Here is a 19,698-nt window from a genome sequence, read left to right as displayed (position 1 = left end):
CAGCGTGGTAGAGAGAGTGAACCACTTCCTACGGGCCCTTCCCCATGATGCCAAGCAGGGCAATCCACAGTCCGTGGACCAACTAGTCCTCCTAGTGGAGAGCCACCAAAGCCGGATGGGTCGGTACGGTTTTGCAACGACTTCTGAAAACGAAATGAGATATCGAAATTTGACGCTTATCCTATGCTTATCCTATGTAGATGAGCTGATTGACCGCCTGAGCAACGCCTGGTATATATTTTCACTGCAGACCCCACAGTGAGTACATGGCAGCATATTTGGATGGTGTGATTGTGTACAGCCCTAACTGGGAATCTCATCCGAAGCAGCTCAACACTGTCTTGGAGGCTCTTCGCAGAGCAGGTCTAACCGCCAATGCAAAAAGATGCAGACTGGGACTTGAGGAAGCAGAGTACCTGGGTTTCACCATCGAGAGGGGCAACGTCAAACTGCAAGAGAAGAAATTTCAAGCCATCTGATGGCCAAGTCTCAGGTAAAACCAAGTCTCAGGTAAAAACCTTTGAGGGGGTAACCAGCTATTACTGTAGGTTAATTCTTAACTATGCAACTGTCGCTTGTCATCTCACAGACCTGACCAAAAAGACCCAGCCCAACGTGGTCAGGTTGACTGACAAAGCGAAAGAAGCCTTCCAGAACCTGAAGGAGGCCCTGTACTCCAGACCGGTCTTGGTGATTCCGGACTTTGGGAGAGAGATGGTGATCCAAACAGATGCCCTCGACACAGGGGTGGGAGCGGTCTTGTCCCAAGAAGTACGAGGGGAAGAGCATCCTATCCTATACATCAGCCGGAAGCGGTTGCCCCGAGAAACCAAATACTCAACAGTGGAGAAAGAGTGCCTAAGTTAAAGTACTACCTCTTGGGACGACACCTCACTCTGGTCACGGACCATACTCCTCTAGTCTGGATGTCCAGGAACAAGGAAATCAACGATAGAGTGACCAGGTGGTTTCTCTTGCTCCAACAGTATCGTTTCTTTGTTGTCCACAGGTCCTGGTCAAAACACGGGAATGGAGAGGCCTTGTCACAACGCTCTGTGGACGATGGCCGCCCCGCCCGCAGGGTCAGAGCTGACGTGGGGGTGTGCGACGGAGTGACAGGTTGGGTGTGTGAAGGCCGATATATTGCTGACAGTTGGCTACATCTGCTGGCCCGGAAGAGGAAGAGCCTAATTACACACATTTGAATATTATTAGCTTGAAGGTTGGGTTGTGTCTGTTTTTACCTGGCTTTGCCCAGATCTGTTTTTGGTCTAGAGCAACAAGAGCTGACCTGCAGGGCCTTCCAACACTGGGAGGGATATCGAACCTAACTGGACGTTACTTGGCAGTAAGCCTGACCAAAGTAAGGACAAGCCTGTTGAATTTCTGTTTTCTTTTGTTGGAAAATACCTTGCCCTGCCCTGTCAATTACAGTAGAGCCAACGTTCATGTAGACCTATGTTATCACACCACAAGGGCAAGGAATTTTGACAACATACTGTAAGTAGTAACCTAGGGATGTTCTTTCACCCTACCCACATGTTTAGGCATTACATCTCATAGCGGGCTATTGGTACTATCACTTTCATAGCATCATCCTTCACCCTTCACTATAGAGACACCTCTAATCTCAAATCATGCTTGTGGATAACAAAAATTTATGGGAACATACTATGTGGCTCTCAAGACCAAAGTAACGGTTAACTGTGGGTGAATGTCTTTTCCCTGGCAACAATGACAGTGTCCAGTACACAGTAAAAGATAACAGGTTTGAGTTAATTAGCCATTCATTCCATTCCTGTAAGTCACTATGCAGACTCGCTGCTGTGATAGGTCATTTTGATAATGCTTGAGAAAATTGTTGACCTAATAGGCTAGACGCACACAAAACACAGCTTATCCATCCAAAGCATGTGTGGAGACTGGGGACCTTGCGTCTACTCTCTGCCTATTTATTGGACAGGGGATTAAGCTTGGCCTAATGCAAGACAAGTAAGTTCTTTAACTTGCTCACTTGGTCTCATCAGTTGAATTATGTTTCTAATCCCAGTTAAACTGTTGACCCCATTGCTGGTCCATTTAGAGTGCTATGGCTTATTAAACTACCATAACGTTTATGGTAGCGGCGTATCAACCAATTACAGCATCTGACCACCAGCAATAGGCTTTATAAGTATTTTTGCAAAGAGATCAGAGCCCAGAGAAATATAAGAATTTGTTTTCCAATAACCTTTTTGAGGATAAGACATTTTGTGAATCCAGGCCTGACTGTTACATTAGATCAAATATAAACATTTAACAGACTGAAACCAACACAGAATAATTTCGTATGTGACTTTATTGCTGTCAATATGCATGTCATTTGAAAAATATGCCAAATAACTCACTTTAAGTAACATACTCATTCAAAAATAGTCTATACCGATTATTAATGAAATACCATACATCTTACAGGTATTCATTTATCTTAAAGTATAGTTTTATTGCTTGAATATTTTGTTCTACGTTTTACAATAAACTGACACTTGTATCTCAGTGCTTGTGCTTGTTAAATATGAACCATGTCTGTAGATAAAGATTCTCAAATGTGTCAACTTTATTAAAAAGAAAGGTTTATAAAATTAGCCCCCTATGAATCAACCAATTTTACAGCAAAAACATGGACTAATCCTAAACTTAGAAACCTAGAAAATTAATATGCTGTCAAGATATACAGACAACTAACATTTGCCCCAAGACAGATCAAGATGGGAGCTGGCATAGTTGGGATAGAAAACATGACATCAATAGGGAACCATGATTGAGTGTACCATCATTTTGATATTCATCACAGTTCTATCATACTTCAGATACGCTTACAATACAATATATTTTTTGACATTATACCACGCAAGATTACAAATATAATTGTATTATATTATCGCTGCAGTATATTATCTTTCATACACTCCTGTAAGAGTAGCATGAAGATAACAGCATAGATAAGAATCACAGTGAAACTTTTGATTCATCTCATTTAATTGGCTGAGATGAATGCTTGAAGATGTTACAATTTAAATCATTTACAAACCCAGTAATCAATAAGACCACATAACCAAAAGCTCTATCTTCAAGCCACTTAGAAACTGCAATTAGTCCAAATCCAGTCCAGGAATTTTTGCACAAGTAAATAATTTAAGCCTACATTTCTACAAGGGCTGCAATGCATCTGTGAGAGCTGGCAACCGAGAAAGCTGGCTGGTGGAGGAGATTAAATGTTGAATGGGTGTGAATGAATATTTGGTCATGGAACTTTGAAAAGCTGTACACTATATGCAACATTAGTTCTTGCAGAAATGCAAGACAAGTAACTTCAATATTGCATTGTCTCACAGTGATTCTTCAATGATATCGTAGATCATAATCATAATATTATTTAATATCCTTAAAAAACACTTACTAAATGATCACTTCATTAGAAAAGGTAATAATAAAAATGTTGCCACACAGACAACTGGAAAAATTGTCATATTGTAAATACACGTAATTATTATTTCACTTAATCTCTCAGCAATATAATATGCGTCACTGTTATTGCATTTATTTAAATGTGATACAAATAAAAATCTCGAATTAATTAGTTACAGAGCAAAAGAAACTCAGAAAGTGATAAGGTAGAGATCCTGTGCTGTGCCCTTTCATGCAAATAATTCAGTATTAATGATGACAAATCATTGCATAATAATAACGTGTTCATCATACTGTACTTATAATGCCTGGCACCTACAGTACATTAATTAAGTCAAAGAGGTAGAGCTACAAATAAGTATATTTATATATTTCAATCCCTACTACAGATAATCGTAGTTGGTGTCCTCCTGTCTCTTATTAAGCCGATAGGAACAACAGACGAGGGTTAATTCCACAAATTCAATTATAATTCCAGGTCAGTCGTTGAATTAAGAGATAATTCATTTCCTCTGAATTCCAATGTTAGGTCAATTAAAATATTTTAATTACCAATTGAAATGATCCCCAACAATTCCCTCAGGCTTTAAGGCTGATGTCAGTGTTCAGATAGCCAAGTTATACTAGAAATATAGAAATACAAGTTTAAATGATTTAAAACAAATCCTGCAGTCGATTTGACACTTTTTGCATTAATTATATTACCTGGGAAATGTACAAATATTGAATTGCAATTCAACTCAAAAAACATTTTCTTTTCAATTCCAATTCAAACAGTATAATTCCAATTCAATTCCAAAACTTAAAAATTCTTTAAATTAGAATGTAATTCAACAGAAATTCTCCACTTCATTAGTGATTTCAAGAATTGAATTAGAAATTCTAATGACATTGTAATTGACCTCAACCCTGCAACAAACATAACAAATAGAACAGACCAATCAGAAAAGTTTATCAGTTTCATACACACTGGGAAGGAAAATAGCCAAACCAACATTTTGGTTCAAGAGCAAAAAATATTTAGCATATATAAATATGACAATACAGGTGTGAAGGACAGAAACACATGAAATCCAAAAAGGACACTATGATGATGGACAGTTGAACATGAAATGATAATGGGATTTTTAAGTTTGATCTGTTCTGGCAGGCAGAGAATAGGACAGTCAAGTCCAACTTCACAGCTCCATAAGAGTTGCATAATAAAGTGTGTTGTACTTAATTACCTAACATGCATGAATTATGAATACATGAAGCATTGTATTAGTTTAAATGCTTTATAAATCATTAATACCATACCCATGAATAAGCAATGAATGGCTTCCAAAGAACTTCAACGTTTTCCTTGGTGTAGAGCATGACCTCGACAGCAAATTAAGGATGTTCAAATGCAACCCCTCCCCCTCTCATACAAACACTTACATCTCCCCGTTTCACAGGGCTCCCTCCTATACTTCTCTTCTCAAAACAAAGAATTCTGTCACTTATCTTAAATTAAAAATATGTACTTCAGCAGGACATTTAAAAGAGAATTATAAAACAGTGCTACAGTATAAATGAGGCTGCTGTAGGGGTCTTTGTTTACATCCAAAATGGCATCTCATTCAGTACATAGGGCTCTGGTCAAAAGTAGTGCACTAAGAGGACAAGAGTAGTGCACTATATAGGGAATATGGTGCAATTTCAGATGCACTTTGTGCTGTGTTGATTAGTGCTGGTTTTGTTGGGTTGTTTGTGTTAGACTAGAGGGACATTTCAGGTCCCGGAGACTAGTTTTTCCAGAAGAAACCGTTGTCTTCTGGCTCCAGGTCGATTCTAATCTGAGGCACAGCTTTTTTTCAATAGATTCAGACTGAGAGATAGAAAGAGAGGAGAGGGATAAAGAGCGAGAGAGTGAGAGAGAGAGAGGAGACAGAGAGAAGGTAGAGAGATTGAACAACCATGACACGCTATACTCTATGACTGATTGTCACACTATATAAATCTGTGGGTGTCTGGGGGTATAGAATAAGTCACGCAGGCTCGCTCACACAGATACCTTGCTACAGTAGTGGGCTCAAAGTAGTCCTCAACATGGTGAGTGTTGGTCACGGAAAGACGACGGGGGTCCTAAGAGAGAAGACAAAACACACACAACATTAACAAGTTTCAGCCACTTAAATATTCACTCTCAAAATATCATCATAATTCAGACCAGGTCCAGCAAAAGAGGAATATTCGAGCAAGTGTTGCAAAGCCATGATGTTTCACAGTAGGAGCAGCTGTTAATTAAGCATTTATAAGCAGCTGTTAATTAAGCATTTATAAGCAGCTGTTAATTAAGCATTTATAAGCAGCTGTTAATTAAGCATTTATAAGCAGCTGTTAATTAAGCATTTGTAAGCAGCTGTTAATAGAACAATAAGAAAGGATTAGAAAAGTAAGCTCATCTGCGTTAGTGTGCAGAATACAGCTGGATGTCTGCAGAGTCAGAGAAAAGCGAGAGATCTGATCAAGACTCAAAGATGAGGTTAGTGCTTCACAAAGGGGAAGAGGGAGAAGGAGAGACAGAGAGAGATATATACAGTGCCCATGGAAAGTATTCAGACCCATTGACTTTTCCCACATTTTGTTACATTAGACCACTTATAAAATTGTTTTAAAAAAAGATATCCACACACAATACCCCATAATGACAAAGTGTAAACAGGTTTAAGACATTTTTGCTAATTTAAGTTGGTTAGGACATCTACTTTGTATGACACAAGTCATTTTTCCAACAATTGTTTACAGGCAGATTATTTAATTTATAATTCACTGAATCCAGTGGGTCAGAAGTTTACATACACTAAGTTGACTGAGCATTTAAACAGCTTGGAAAATTCCAGAAAAGGATGTCATGGCTTTAGAAGCTTCTGATAGGCTAATTGACATCATTTGAGTCAATTGGAGGTGTACCTGTGGATGTATTTCAAGGCCTACCTTCAAACTCAGTGCCTCTTTGCTTGACATCATGGGAAAATCAAAAGAAAGCAGCCAAGAAAAATTGTAGACCTCCACAAGTCTGGTTCATCCTTGAGAGCAATTTCCAAACACCTGAAGGCACCATGTTCATCTGTACAAACAATAGTATGCAAGTATAAATACCATGGGACCACGCAACCGTCATACCGCTCAGGAAGGAGATGCGTTCTGTCTCCTAGAGATTAACGTACTTTGTTGCGAAAAGTGCAAATCCATCCCAGAACAACAAAGGACCTTGTGAAGATGCTGGAGGAAACATGTACAAAAGTATCTATATCCACAGTAAAACGAGTCCTATATCGACATAACCTGAAAGGCCGCTCAGCAAGGAACAAGCCACTGCTCAAAAACCGCCATTAAAAAAAACTGACTACGGTTTGCAACTGCACATGGGGATAAAGCACGGGGGTGGCAGCATCATGTTGTGGGGGTGCTTTGCTGCAGGAGGGACTGGTGCACTTCACAAATTAGATGGCATCATGAGGAATGGAAAATTATGTGGATATATTGAAGCAACATCTCAAGACATCAGTCAGGAAGTTAAAGCTTGGTCGCAAATGGGTCTTCCAAATGGACAATGACCCCAAGCATACATCCAAAGTTGTGGCAAAATGGCTTAAGGACAACAAAATATAATTACAAGCATTTCATAAGTGTCAAAGGCTTTTATTGACAATTACATGAAGTTGATGTAAAGAGTCAATATTTGACCTGACCTAAGACAGGGAATTTTTACTAGGATTAAATGTGAGGAATGGTAAAAAACTGAGTTTAAATGTATTTGGCTAAGGTGTATGTAAACTTCCGACTTCAACTGTAGTATTCAGACCCTTTGCTATGAGACTCGAAATTGAGCTCAGGTGCATCCTGTTTCCATTGATCATCCTTGAGATGTTTCTACAACTTGAATGGAGTCCGCCCGTGGTCAATTCAATTGATCGGACATGCAAAAACCAAGCCATGAGGTCAAAGGAATGGTCCGTAGCGCTCTGAGACAGGACTGTGTTGAAGCACAGATCTGGGGAAGGGTACCAAAACATTTCTGCAGCATTGAAGGTCCCCAAGAACACAGTGGCCTCCATTCTTAAATGGAAGAAGTTTGGAACCACCAAGACTCTTCCTAGAGCTGGCAGCCCAACCAAACTGAGCAATCGGGGGAGAAGGGTTTTGGTCAGGGAGGTGACCAAGAACCCAATGGTGTAGTGTGAATTTCCTGTATTACCAAATCATGAGAGAGCAAACCACACACCAGACAGAGTTATCATAAAGTCCATCTTTCATTTTATATGAGCTCTATCACAACCCTGTGACTCTCAGGTCAATTCAGTGTCTATAAATGAATTCTCTGAGAGTGCTTACACATTGCAATTGAGATCCTTTATAGCAAAGACACACATAGCCAGACAGCATTGGCTATAAATTAGCCTTCAGCTTTGGTCTCCTAAACTATGTTCTTATCTCGCTCTTGGTACCACTCAGGACCACCTTACCTCATTACCTCACCCAATGGCATATATCAAATACACCCCCTCCTGGACAAGATCACAGAGAGACAGTGACTGGCACACAGACATTGTGGAGCCAAGAGATAATTGGTTCCCCCTCAATCAACCCTTCACATGGTTTAAAAGATACGTTTACATATGAAGACAAGCTTGACCACTCCCCTTTCTGTGGCCCAAGTAACTGAACCCTGACAGAGAACAGATAACTGGAAACGGCCAACAGTATAGTACAACAAAATACATTATAAATGACAAGTATCTCACAAGCATATTATGAATATAAAACATCTTAGCTAAATATGTGTAGTAAATACCAACTAATTCTGATTCTGCCACGACAATGGTCACTCTGACAGGGCTCTTAGAATTCCTCTGTGGATATGGGAGAACCTTCCAGAAGTACAACCATCTCTGTAGCACTCCACCAATTAGGCCTTTATGGTAGAGTGGCCAGACGGAAGCCACTCCTCAGTAAAAAGGCACATGACAACCTGCCTGGAGTTTGCCAAAAGACACCTAAATTGACTCTCAGACTATGAGAAATTAGATTCCCTGGTCTAATGAAACCAAGATTGAACTCTTTGGCCTGAATGCCAAGTGTCACGTCTAGAGGAAATCTGGCACCTTCCCTACGGTGAAGCATGGGGTGGCAGCATCATGCTGTGGGGATGTTTTTCAGGGACTGGGAAACTAGTCAGGATTGAGGCAAAGATGAACGGAGCAAAATACCGAGAGATCCTTGATGAAAACCTGCTCCAGTGCGCTCAGGACCTCAGACTGGGGGGTGAGGGTTCACCTTCCAACAGGACAACAACCCTAAGCATACAGCCAAGATAATGTAGGAGTGGCTTTGAGACAAGTCTCTGAATGCCCTTGAGTGGCCCAGCCAGAGGCTGGACTTGAACTCAATCAAAATACAGGTGTGCCAAGCTTGTAGAGTCCTACGCAAGAAGATTTGAGGCTGTAATCGCTGCCAAAAGTGCTTCAAAAAAATACTGAGTAAAAGGTCTGAATATTTATGTAAATGTTATATTTCCGTTTTCTTTTCTTTTTTGTCATTATGGGGTATTGTGTGTAGATTGATGAGAAAAAATGTTTTTTAATCAATTTTAGAATAAGGCTGTAACCTAACAAAATGTGGAAAAAGTCAAGGGGTCTGAATACAGACAGAGAAAGAGCGAGCGAGACAAATAGAGACAGAGGGGGAAGGAGGCAAGAAGGTAAGAGAAACATTTCCAAGAAGGCCTTAGCAGCACTCATTAAGACTGCTTTTACACATAATACATAAATATGTGTAGTAAATATCTCTTTCTCTTCACCACAGATGTGCGACTTTCCTGCTTACACTATCCTTACTTTACCCATGTGTGCAGTTATTAGCATACCATAAATACACAGTACAGACAAAACAAGGATAGCTATTCAAACTATACAGGAGTTTGTGATCTAAACCATATTGCACATACTGTTGCACACTTGATTAATAAAAAGATTCACAAAAGTGTGGACTTTTAAAAGTCTTGGCTGACAACAAACGCTGTCTACTCTACTGGTATAATGGTAATTAGCATCAGAGAGTCATTGGAAGAATCTCAATTGCATATTCCTCGCGTCCTCTCTCCGCGCCTCCTTCTCAAAACCCCTTGGAAGAGAAGGTCAGAGGGGACGGACCTCTGGCTTCCTCATCTAATGGATTTTGAGAAGGAGGCGAGGAGTATGCAATTGAGATTCTCCCATTCTCTTTACACTATACCCCTCAGAGGGGGGTATGTGGTGCAGAAGTGTCCAACACTACCTAAAGAGATGGCTTGGAAAAGAGATTTGAATCTAGATCCGTCTCTTTACACTACAAAATATGTGTTGTGGAACTGGTATGTGTCGACAAAGAAGTATAGTGTAAAAAGGCTCTAAGCCCCGTACAGTTGTGGGTACGAGACCCCATGCAGTCTTGTTGTACTCACTGTCCGAGGCCTTATCCTTATTCCCCAACATGGGCTCCGTCTCCATTATATCCATGGAGATTTTAATACTGGGGATTTTGTCATTGTAGGGGTACTCAGGGGGCTGGAGGGAGAGAATAACAATGGCTATACTTTCTGCTACTTACTTCAACTCATTTAACACATTGGCAACTAACTACCTGGGTCATACTCATTAGGGCACACTATAGCAAAATCATTTTGCAATGGAAAACCAAAATGGGGGTTTCTCATAAGTTCAGGTACTGTAGTCCCTCCCTGTTTCATTGTGTTTTCTTCTGTTTGGTACCTAATGAATACGACCCATGTATCTACTGTAATGGCGTCCAGTGGTGCGCCGTTTAAACAAACAAACAAGTCATTCATAATGTCATCCATGCTGTGTAATTATCATTTTACAATGTAGTTTCTACACAAATACCTGGTGATATCTGTACCATATGTATGTCCGTAGGAAAAGACAGTGCTCAGACAGACAGTGTTCATTTCAGTACCGTAACATAAAATGTTAGCCAGTTCTCATTTGGAGAACAGTGTTCACAGAAGGGATAGTTTCGGATAGGAGGAGTGGTGTGACTGTTAGGAGGGAGGACAGGTCATGAGTTAAGCGTGCTAGTGTTCTACAAAAAGTAACATGCTACTGTTACCTCTACTGCTACTACTGTTACTACTACTACAGTTACTACTACTACTACTACTACTACTGTTACCACTACTACTACTACTACTACTGTTACTACTACTACTGTTACTACTACTGTTACTACTACTGTTACTACTACAAATACTACTACAAGGTAGATCCCTTGGGGGAAACACATGAAATAAAGCAGACTGATCCACTTTCAATAAAGCCTCAAAATGACTTACAAAATCGATTTCACTGTCGATGCTTCCTTTCTTCTGTTTCTTCTTCCTCTTCTCATCCTCCTTCTTCTTCTTGTCTTTCTCTGGGATGACGTCATCCAGGTAGCTGAGATCTTGCTGGGAGAAGATGTAGTCCATGGCCTTTCTGACTGCCACCAGGGCCAAGATCTGGAGAGACGGACACAGACACGTCAGTGGGGGTAGATAATGGCTACTATATACTGTGTTGGTGGGTACATAGCTGGATGCATTGTATAGTATTGTGTGTTTGTGTCTGTTAGTAACGGTTTCCACACTGCTTAAGTGAATGTGTCACTACTGTATTGTACACGTGTATGAATGGTTTATAATTGGCTCCTTGGTACATTTCATCATGTAGGTGTACTTGTTTGTGTATGTCGGACTCTCACACACGTACCTGTGAGTGTGTGTCTGTGCATGCCTAGGTGTACTAAAACTCTAAACCACTTTTATTCTCCCCACAGAAACACCTATAAGGCCCTCCCTCACCCTCCCTTCGGCAAATCTGACCATGACTCTCTTCTCCTGCTTCCTGTTTACAAACAAAAGCTCCAACAGGAAGTACCAGTGACGCGTTGAAGCAGTGATCCGATGAAGCAGACACGAGGCTACAAGACTGGGAGTACAGACTGGGATATGTTCCAGGATTCTTCCGATAGCATTGAGGAGTTTACCACATCACTCAAGGGCTTCATCAATAAGTGCATAGATGATGTCATCCCCATAGTGACTATACAAATGTATCCAAACCAAAAAACATGGATTACAGACAATATCCTCGCTGGGCTAAAGGCTAGAGCTATTGCTTAAAAGAAAGGGGACACGGACATGGACGCATACATAGAAAGCATGCTACGACCTCTGATCAGACATCAAACATGCAAAAGAACAATATAGAAGGAAGGTGGAATCCTATTTCAACGGCTTCAATGCTAAACGTACTGTATGTGGCAGGGCTAGCAAACGATAACGGATTACAAAGGGAAACCCAGCCGTGGGATGCCCAGTGATGCTCCAAAACGAGCTAAATGCATTTTATGCTCGCTTCAAGGAAAACAATATTGAGTCCTGTTGTTCCGGATGACTGTGTAATCTCGCTCTCCATGGCCGATGTAAAACTTTTAAACAAGTTGACATTTTCAATCTCCACGTGTCCCAGTCTGTAATGTTTTAAACTGACCACCCATTGTCCCTGTTCCCAAGGACTCCAAGGTAACCAGGACCATCTACCTGTAGCACTCACATCTGTAATTATGAAGTGCTTTGAAAGGCTGGTCATGACAAAAATCAACACTATCATCCCAGGCACCCTGGACTCACTCCAATTCGCATATTGCCCCAAGATCACACAGATCCACAGATAAAGCAATCTCAACTGCACTTCACAGTGCCCTCTCGTACCTGGACAAGAGGGGAAATAGCTATGTGAGAATGCTGTACATTCAACACCATAGTTCCCTCCAAGCTCATTACCAAGCTGGGGACCTCGGGACTGAACACCTCCCTCTGTAACTGGTTCCTGGACTTCCTGATGGGACTCTCCAAGGTGGTGAGTGTAGGCAACAACACCACTGCTAAGTGGACCCTCAACACGCGGGCCCCTCAAGGGTGTGTCCTTAGTCTGTTTACCCACGATCGTGTGGCAACGCAAGACTCCAACACCATCATCAAGTTTGCTGAAGACACGACAGTGGCTGGCCTGATCACCAATGGTGATGAGAGCCTACAGGGAGGAGGTCAGAGACTTGGCAGTGTGGTGCCAGGACAACAACCTTTCCTTCAACCTCAGGAAGACTAAGGACTACAGATGAAAGAGGGGAGAGCATGCCCCCATCCACATTGACAGGGCAGTAGTGGAGAGGGTTGAGAGATTCAAGTTCCTTGGACCACCCCACACAGTCGTGAAGAGGGCACGACAGCGCCTCTTCCCCCTCCGGAGAGTGAAAAGATTTGGCATGGGCCCTTGGATCCTCAAAAGGTTCTACATCTGCTCCATCGAGAGCATCTTGACTGGCTGTATCACCGCTTGGTATGGCAAATGCACCAGCAGACCACAAAGCTCTACTGAGGGTGGTACAGACAGCCCAGTACATCACTGGGGCCGAGCTCCTAGTCTGTCCATTAGACTAAGTTCACCGAAATTCTAAATTACATTATGCTATAGAGACCTCTGAATATTCACTGTTAAGGGTTCATACACCTTTTCCATGACCTCTCTATGACCTTTAACCAAATGTTCATGGCTAGTATTATAGCCTACATGAAAACGTAAGCATTATTGACACTGGAAAGCTGCTGTGTCTGATCCCATGTAGACCTACCATCTCCTGCCATTGACCAAGACACTTAAATCCCCACATAAAAATGCACTGTTAGTCACATGTTGTCAACATGTGGTCAACCCTCCATCTAGAGAGCACCTGGGTGTGAGAAGGCTTGGCTTTTGATCCAGCCCTGAAACACCCAAGTCTGCTTCTCAAGGTCCTGTCAAGTAGCTGATGTTTAGGCTACAATGGGGTTCGACCAGGGCCTGAACAAAAGCCTGCACAGTAACCCAGTAACTATCCTGGAGGATGGTTGCCACACTAGATATAAAATATTGTAACAATACATCCAAATACTTTTGTCTTTTTAAAATGAACCCCTCATTCAATAAATCAGGGATCAAATGGATAAGGTAGGCCACTTCAAAGCAAGGTATCTAACTAAACATGTTTATATATATATATATATAAATAAAAGGCTCAAATATGAATGTTTCAGGTGAGATCTATGCACAGTAAGTTAGTTGTAAATAAGACTATTCTTAGAATGTTTTTTACATTGTCACAATTACATGGCTACTGTTTAATAGAGGGGAATCCCAGCTTTCCAATGGTGCAGATTTATTTAGGCTCTACAGTGCCGGTGGAAAGGCCACAGCTAAATTAATGCTTAGTTAGCTATAGTTAACTAGAGAGATAAGTGCTACTAGTTATGTTTTGAATTGGTGATCTAGTTGGTCTGTCTGTCATTATTGTATACCTGCTCTTTCTCCGCGGGCAACGACCCACTCACACTGGTACACTCGCAGCACCACAGACTGGAAATGAAGAGTCAAAACGATAATGGCTGATATGTAGTTTTATTGATTGATCTTATTCAAAAGTGTCCTTTCATGAATTACATTAACAACAATTATGAAACTAATTTCCATGACCTTACAAACGGTACGCAATTCCCCAAAAATGTGAAGGTACTACGTTACGATCAGCTCCGGCCCAAGTCAAGCACTGGTCATAAGTTAATTAATGGTTACCTGGACTGTCTGCACGGACTCTATGCACATTCACAAAACTATACATTTATATACACACACACTACACTGACACCCTCACACAAAACCATCACACATTCACTACATACGCACACACACACAAACATACTGACAACACAAACACACACTTTTACCTTCATTTGCTGCTGCTACTCTGTTCTTTATTTTACTCTTATTATTATCTATTATGATGCCTAGTCACCTAACCATGCCTTCATGTACATTATACCTCAAATACCTCGCACCCTTGCACAACGATCTAGTACTGGTACTTCCTGTATATAGCTATTACCCCTGCACATTTATCTGGTACTGGTACTTCCTCTATATAGCTATTACCCCTGCACATTTATCTGGTACTGGTACTTCCTGTATATAGCTATTACCCCTGCACATTTATCTGGTACTGGTACTTCCTGTATATAGCTATTACCCCTGCACATTTATCTGGTACTGGTACTTCCTGTATATAGCTCATTTTTTGTGGATTTATTCCTGGTGGTTTCGGCGCATGTGACAAATAAACTTTGGTATGTGTGTGTGTGTGCGTGTGTGTTGCATGCTTAATCTTACCATGACAGGGAAGATGATTGCAGCGACAGTGGACTTGAGGACCCAGAGAAGGGCAAGGCAGAGGGCCTGTATGAAGGTGAACAGGTGGATACGACGCTGGGGAACGTGGCGCAAGTATATCAGGTCAGGCTGGTGCTTGGCTGGCATCAGGAGCAGCTGCAGCCGGTCCAAGAACTGATGAACAGACACAGTCGTACAGAAGTAAGGCCAGGATACATGGGGTGGGGAGCGACTGGCATCGCAGACAATATTATTGATGGGCTAATAACTAACAGGCATAGAGTTACAGACTCCATTTTGACTCTGAGTGTTCTTTGACTTACAGTTGTACAGAGGTAAGGCCCAGATACATGGGAGTGGATGCGGCTGGTGTACCATGTTGGTTAGCAGTGGACTAATATCACGAACGCCTAGAATTTCAGACTGCATTTTGGGTCAGAGTCACTCACCTGGACACCGTTGAGAGATGCCACGCCCATGTAGAGGAACACGCCATAGAGCACGGGCATAGGGATGAACTGGGAAGACAGAACAGGAATGGGTGAACAAGACAAAGGTAATAGAGGCTGTATTTCCACAGAAATAATAACCAAAAAACCGCATTCCTCCCTTTTACTATTTTTTAGGGCTGATATGAAGTTAGGGTTAACCCTGTTTTCAATAACAACAGTGAGAGACAAATAACGATGCAACATGTTGTCAAAAGTTAACTCTCCAATTAATCACTGGGATATACATTATATACACATAGATAGGGTGTGCTACCTTCTAATGTTTTGCAAGTTTATAGTCGGTTAGTCTGCACCTCGTTAATATTTTTGGTGTATGTCGTTAGCTTCTACTAAATAACATGTTGTATAACAAAACAACACACACATTTATTCTACGTAGAAGATGATCAATGCATTTAGTCAGAACCAGCCTAAAATAGCAGTCTGTCGACATGGCCAAAGCACCTTATCTGGCATTACTAGAATGTGCTGTTACTAGAGTCGACCTGTCATGTGGCTGACCTCTGAACAGATCTGATAGAATGTGCTGTTACGAGAGTCTACTACAGTAGAAGCTTAAGATCTCATCTTCATTAGAGATAGAGATATCCCCCAGGTAGTAGCTTGTCGTCTCTAGCTCTCTATTCTGGTCTTGTTGACCCATTACTTTCATGTGTTCTTTATTCTGATGAAATGTTCACATGACGTTTCGCTGTCTGCTAATGTATATTATATATATAATGTATAGATCATGCATTCTATTGTACTTTTCTTTTTTTCTTTTACATTTGATTTAAATGTAACCTTTATTTAACCAGGAGCGTCGTCCGGCCAAATCCGCCGCCCTATGGGACTCCCAAGCACAGCTGGTTGTGATACAGCCTGGAATTGAACCAGGGTCTCTGTAGTGACGCCTCTAACACTGAGATGCAGTGCCTTAGACCGCTGCGCCACTCGGGAGGCTAAGTTGTACTAGGTACTGATTTATAGGTTTCCTGATTTTCTTTCTTGATCATGTGACATATGTAATTATTATTTAAACAGAAGCCAGGTGTGGGTGCCTACCTATTACACTGATGGTGTGATTTCTGCCGAAACATTTATATTTTGTTTTTCACCTTTTTGGCATCATGACGACCAAATAAAATCATTTAGATTTTTGTATTTAATTAAGCATCAGTTTTGTATCTTTATTTTCACCAGCGTGTGGGTTTCCATCTATGTATTCCTAGTTTTGATACCTACGCACCTGGAACTAACACTATTTGATAAAAAGGACCTTTAAAGAGCACAGGCGGCCTCAACATTTCTACTACCCTAAAGAGTCCACAAGGGGGAGTACCATTCCCACTCACTGTAAGGACAATGACAGCTTTTATATTTATAATGGTCAGGTTATTAACAAGAGAACAAGAAACCTGACTAACCTGCTCACTGAGCTGCAAACTGAGCCTAAGCCCCGATTCACATCATCTCAATTAGGCCACTCACTAATTGGATGACTACAATATTTCACAATTTGAATGAGTGATGGGATTATCCACTAAAAGGGGAGGACAGTGATCCAGTAAGATTTAAAGGGAATGACCATGTCGATTTGTGGGTTAGATTCCCCGTGGGACCACAAATATAATAATGTAAGCAAGTACTACTGTAAATCACCTTGGATAAAAGTGTCTGCTAAATGGCATATATTATTATAGATTTAAGGGAAATGAATAGGCAGATTTAAAGGGAACAGGTGTTTGAAGTGTTACCTTGAGGATGGGAGCCATGAAGACAGACAGTCCAGTCAGAACAAAGACAAAGACACCGGTCACTCTCTGCTCTCTGAGGTAAGAAAAAGCATAGTTCATCACACTGCACAGACACCATAGTCAGTTTTCTAACTTTTCTGTCCAAACTATTGACCACTGTTCTGATATGACAATCAAATCATTTCAACATGCTCATGTAGTGCTATGGGAAGGGCTCTAAATGACCATTTGTTAGCACTGGTGCTGGTAACTCTTACAAGTTGGGAGTACCACATGAAATTTAGCAGCACCAGAAAATACAATTAAATCTTTTTGTTGTTGATTGAGATAAATCTTATATTAGACCTATATGAATTCTAACTACTTTTAAAGCACATGTTGTGCCCTAGAAATGAATATTTAACACTGTAAAGACATTTGTTTATTATAAAAGCTCAAATGTTTATACTTACACCTGTCACTGAAATTACAAAGTCAGTTGTCGTATACTAGGTTTTTACATTGTCTAAAAGCATTGTGTAAAATTACACACTATCTCTTTAAAAACGTCAGGTTTGTGATGACTACATGCAAGAGATCTCATTCATTCAATTGCTATGATCATTGGTCTCCTGAAGAAGCTATCCCTTTTCTTTTCTGTGCCCCTAAATGTTTGGATATAGGTCTACTGGTAGTCACCAGGTTGTTAGCAGGTGTTACAATGATGTTACATGACTTAAGTGTAAACAAATGGTTCATGACACACAAGTAGTTTTAGAATGGCCCATGACATGGTTTATGAATTTTGAATATAAAATGCGGTCTCGGTGATCCGCTTATAGGAAGAAGGGAAAAATGTTGCGCCATATGGGTCAGATATTTTAAACATTTTAGTATTTTTGGACAACTTAGGACATTGCACACCCTTGGCTGAATGCTGTGTGCAAGTTGTGTCCTAAGTTGTCAGAAAATACGAAAATGGTGGTAGAAAATGTTGTTTTATTAATTAAGACAGTACATATTTTCCCCAGTGTTTCATGGCAGCTCACCATTAAAGCTAGTTAACGAGGAAAATGATGCCTTTGCAGCCTGAATGGAGGATGCTTTATGTATGAGCCGGAAATGCACATCAATCCTAGATGATAGTTCAGATCTCCCGGCCACTATCGGCTTCGTGTTTTTACTCGAGGGCACTCGGAAACAACGGTATAGTGAAACCGTATTATTACAACATTATCTGGGAGATATTTTTTCTAGATGCACAGTGCTCCCAAAATAAAACTACTTTTTCACTTTAGAGCCCTGTCTATGGGAGTGTAAAATGTCATGTATCAATTTAAAACAAAACAAAAAACATACCTTAGGTGGGAATGGCAACAAAGTGAAACTAAGGCCTTTGTAGGCTGCATGTGAAAGAGCCAGGAATCGTTCTGCTCTGATAACTCTCTTCGCTCCACTGACCCTCCCTCCTCGCTTACCTCTCAACTCTCTAACTCCCTCCCCTCCTCCCCACCTCCCTCCCCGCTCACCCACCTGACACCCAGGAACTTGGGTTGCTCCCCAGGGGCAGAGCACTGGGTCTCCATCTTCAGAGAGTCGATGTGGGCGATGGAGATGACAGTAGCAGCCACGTACCAGGGCAGGCCCATGAAGGAACAAACGATCAGAAGTATTGCTACCCAGAACAGGTCCAAATGGTAGCCTGCCCCTTTCTGTGAGGACCAGGAGAGGAGAAGGTGTGTCAGTAACCACTAACCACAAGCAAACAGAGTCTAGTTCCTTAAACAAGTTACTATTGATGTAACATCCAATACAAAGTGTTGAAAAACACCCCCAGAGCTCCCATTTCAGTCTCTACCCCTCTTCACCTAACCCCTAAAGCCATTTCTTCCCTCTTCTGCTGTGCCTCATTCTCTTATCTTAAGACATTATCTTATTTAATCTCCTTACCCCTCTGACCCACTGGCCCTTCATCCCTCAATGTTCCCCTTCCATCCCTCCCATCCTCCCTTCTTCTACATCCACCCCTCCCTTTCCCCTCCATCCCCTCTACCTTAAGTTTGTGCTCCTTCCTGTTCACGATGACGGCGGTGATCTGCTGGTCCATGAACACCAGGATGGTGACCAGGAGAGCAGGGAGGGATGCTGCCAGATAAACCCACCACGGGTTCCCTCCAAATGGGGGCACGAACCAGCCACGGTTGGGGCTGGTGGGCTAGGGACCAGGAGCAGAGAGACACAGCCAGATATATAGTAGGTTAGGGTGGATAAACACACAAGACAACAGACACACATCATACTTGCCAAGTAAACATTCATGGTTGCAGGATGTTGTTAGAAAAGTAATTTTGTTGTTATAACATTACACTAACTCATGGAATATATTTTATATTACGGTTGCCGAGACAATAACCTAAAAAGTTACTACTTACTCTGTTCTCACAAATGACAGTAAGAAATGTGAAGGGAGGGTGACCAAAAAATGTGTGCGTAAAGTAACACTTGCAAAGAATGTGATTTATTTTTTTTATTCTGGGGAAGAGGCTTCCACTTGGGGGGGATTGGAGCAGAACGGGGTGGTTAACTTCAGAACCGATACTTCACCCCTCCTCACCCTCACTCCCTCCACCACCCGAGACAGTCTAGGCCCTCCACCACCCGAGACAGCCTAGAACCAACCCCAAATCGAGACACCCTAGGCCCTCCACCACTCGAGACACCCTAGGCCCTCCACCACTCGAGGCAGCCTAGGCCCTCCAC

At 41.5% G+C, this 19,698-nt stretch overlaps 1 protein-coding gene across 1 annotated transcript in view; it reads right to left on the bottom strand.

Annotated features, from left to right (window-relative positions):
- Positions 1-2,320: 2,320 nt before the first annotated feature.
- The window catches only part of LOC112220160 (electrogenic sodium bicarbonate cotransporter 1), a 90,740-nt gene continuing 73,362 nt past the window's right edge, over positions 2,321-19,698 (bottom strand). The window contains exons 18-26 of the mRNA XM_024381840.2: positions 18,992-19,153; positions 18,472-18,650; positions 16,960-17,032; positions 15,161-15,229; positions 14,712-14,885; positions 10,805-10,969; positions 9,917-10,019; positions 5,486-5,556; positions 2,321-5,299 (exon numbers count right to left, since the gene is read on the bottom strand). Of these exons, the coding sequence (XP_024237608.1) occupies positions 5,516-5,556; positions 9,917-10,019; positions 10,805-10,969; positions 14,712-14,885; positions 15,161-15,229; positions 16,960-17,032; positions 18,472-18,650; positions 18,992-19,153 (966 nt within the window). The 3' untranslated portion in view covers positions 2,321-5,299; positions 5,486-5,515. The remainder of the gene's footprint in view (positions 5,300-5,485; positions 5,557-9,916; positions 10,020-10,804; positions 10,970-14,711; positions 14,886-15,160; positions 15,230-16,959; positions 17,033-18,471; positions 18,651-18,991; positions 19,154-19,698) is intronic.

Source organism: Oncorhynchus tshawytscha, linkage group LG20, assembly GCF_018296145.1.
Source record: "Oncorhynchus tshawytscha isolate Ot180627B linkage group LG20, Otsh_v2.0, whole genome shotgun sequence".
Lineage (NCBI taxonomy): Eukaryota > Metazoa > Chordata > Actinopteri > Salmoniformes > Salmonidae > Oncorhynchus > Oncorhynchus tshawytscha.
The sequence above is the reverse complement of the archived record's forward strand: the minus strand, read 5'-3'. Positions and strand labels throughout refer to the sequence as shown.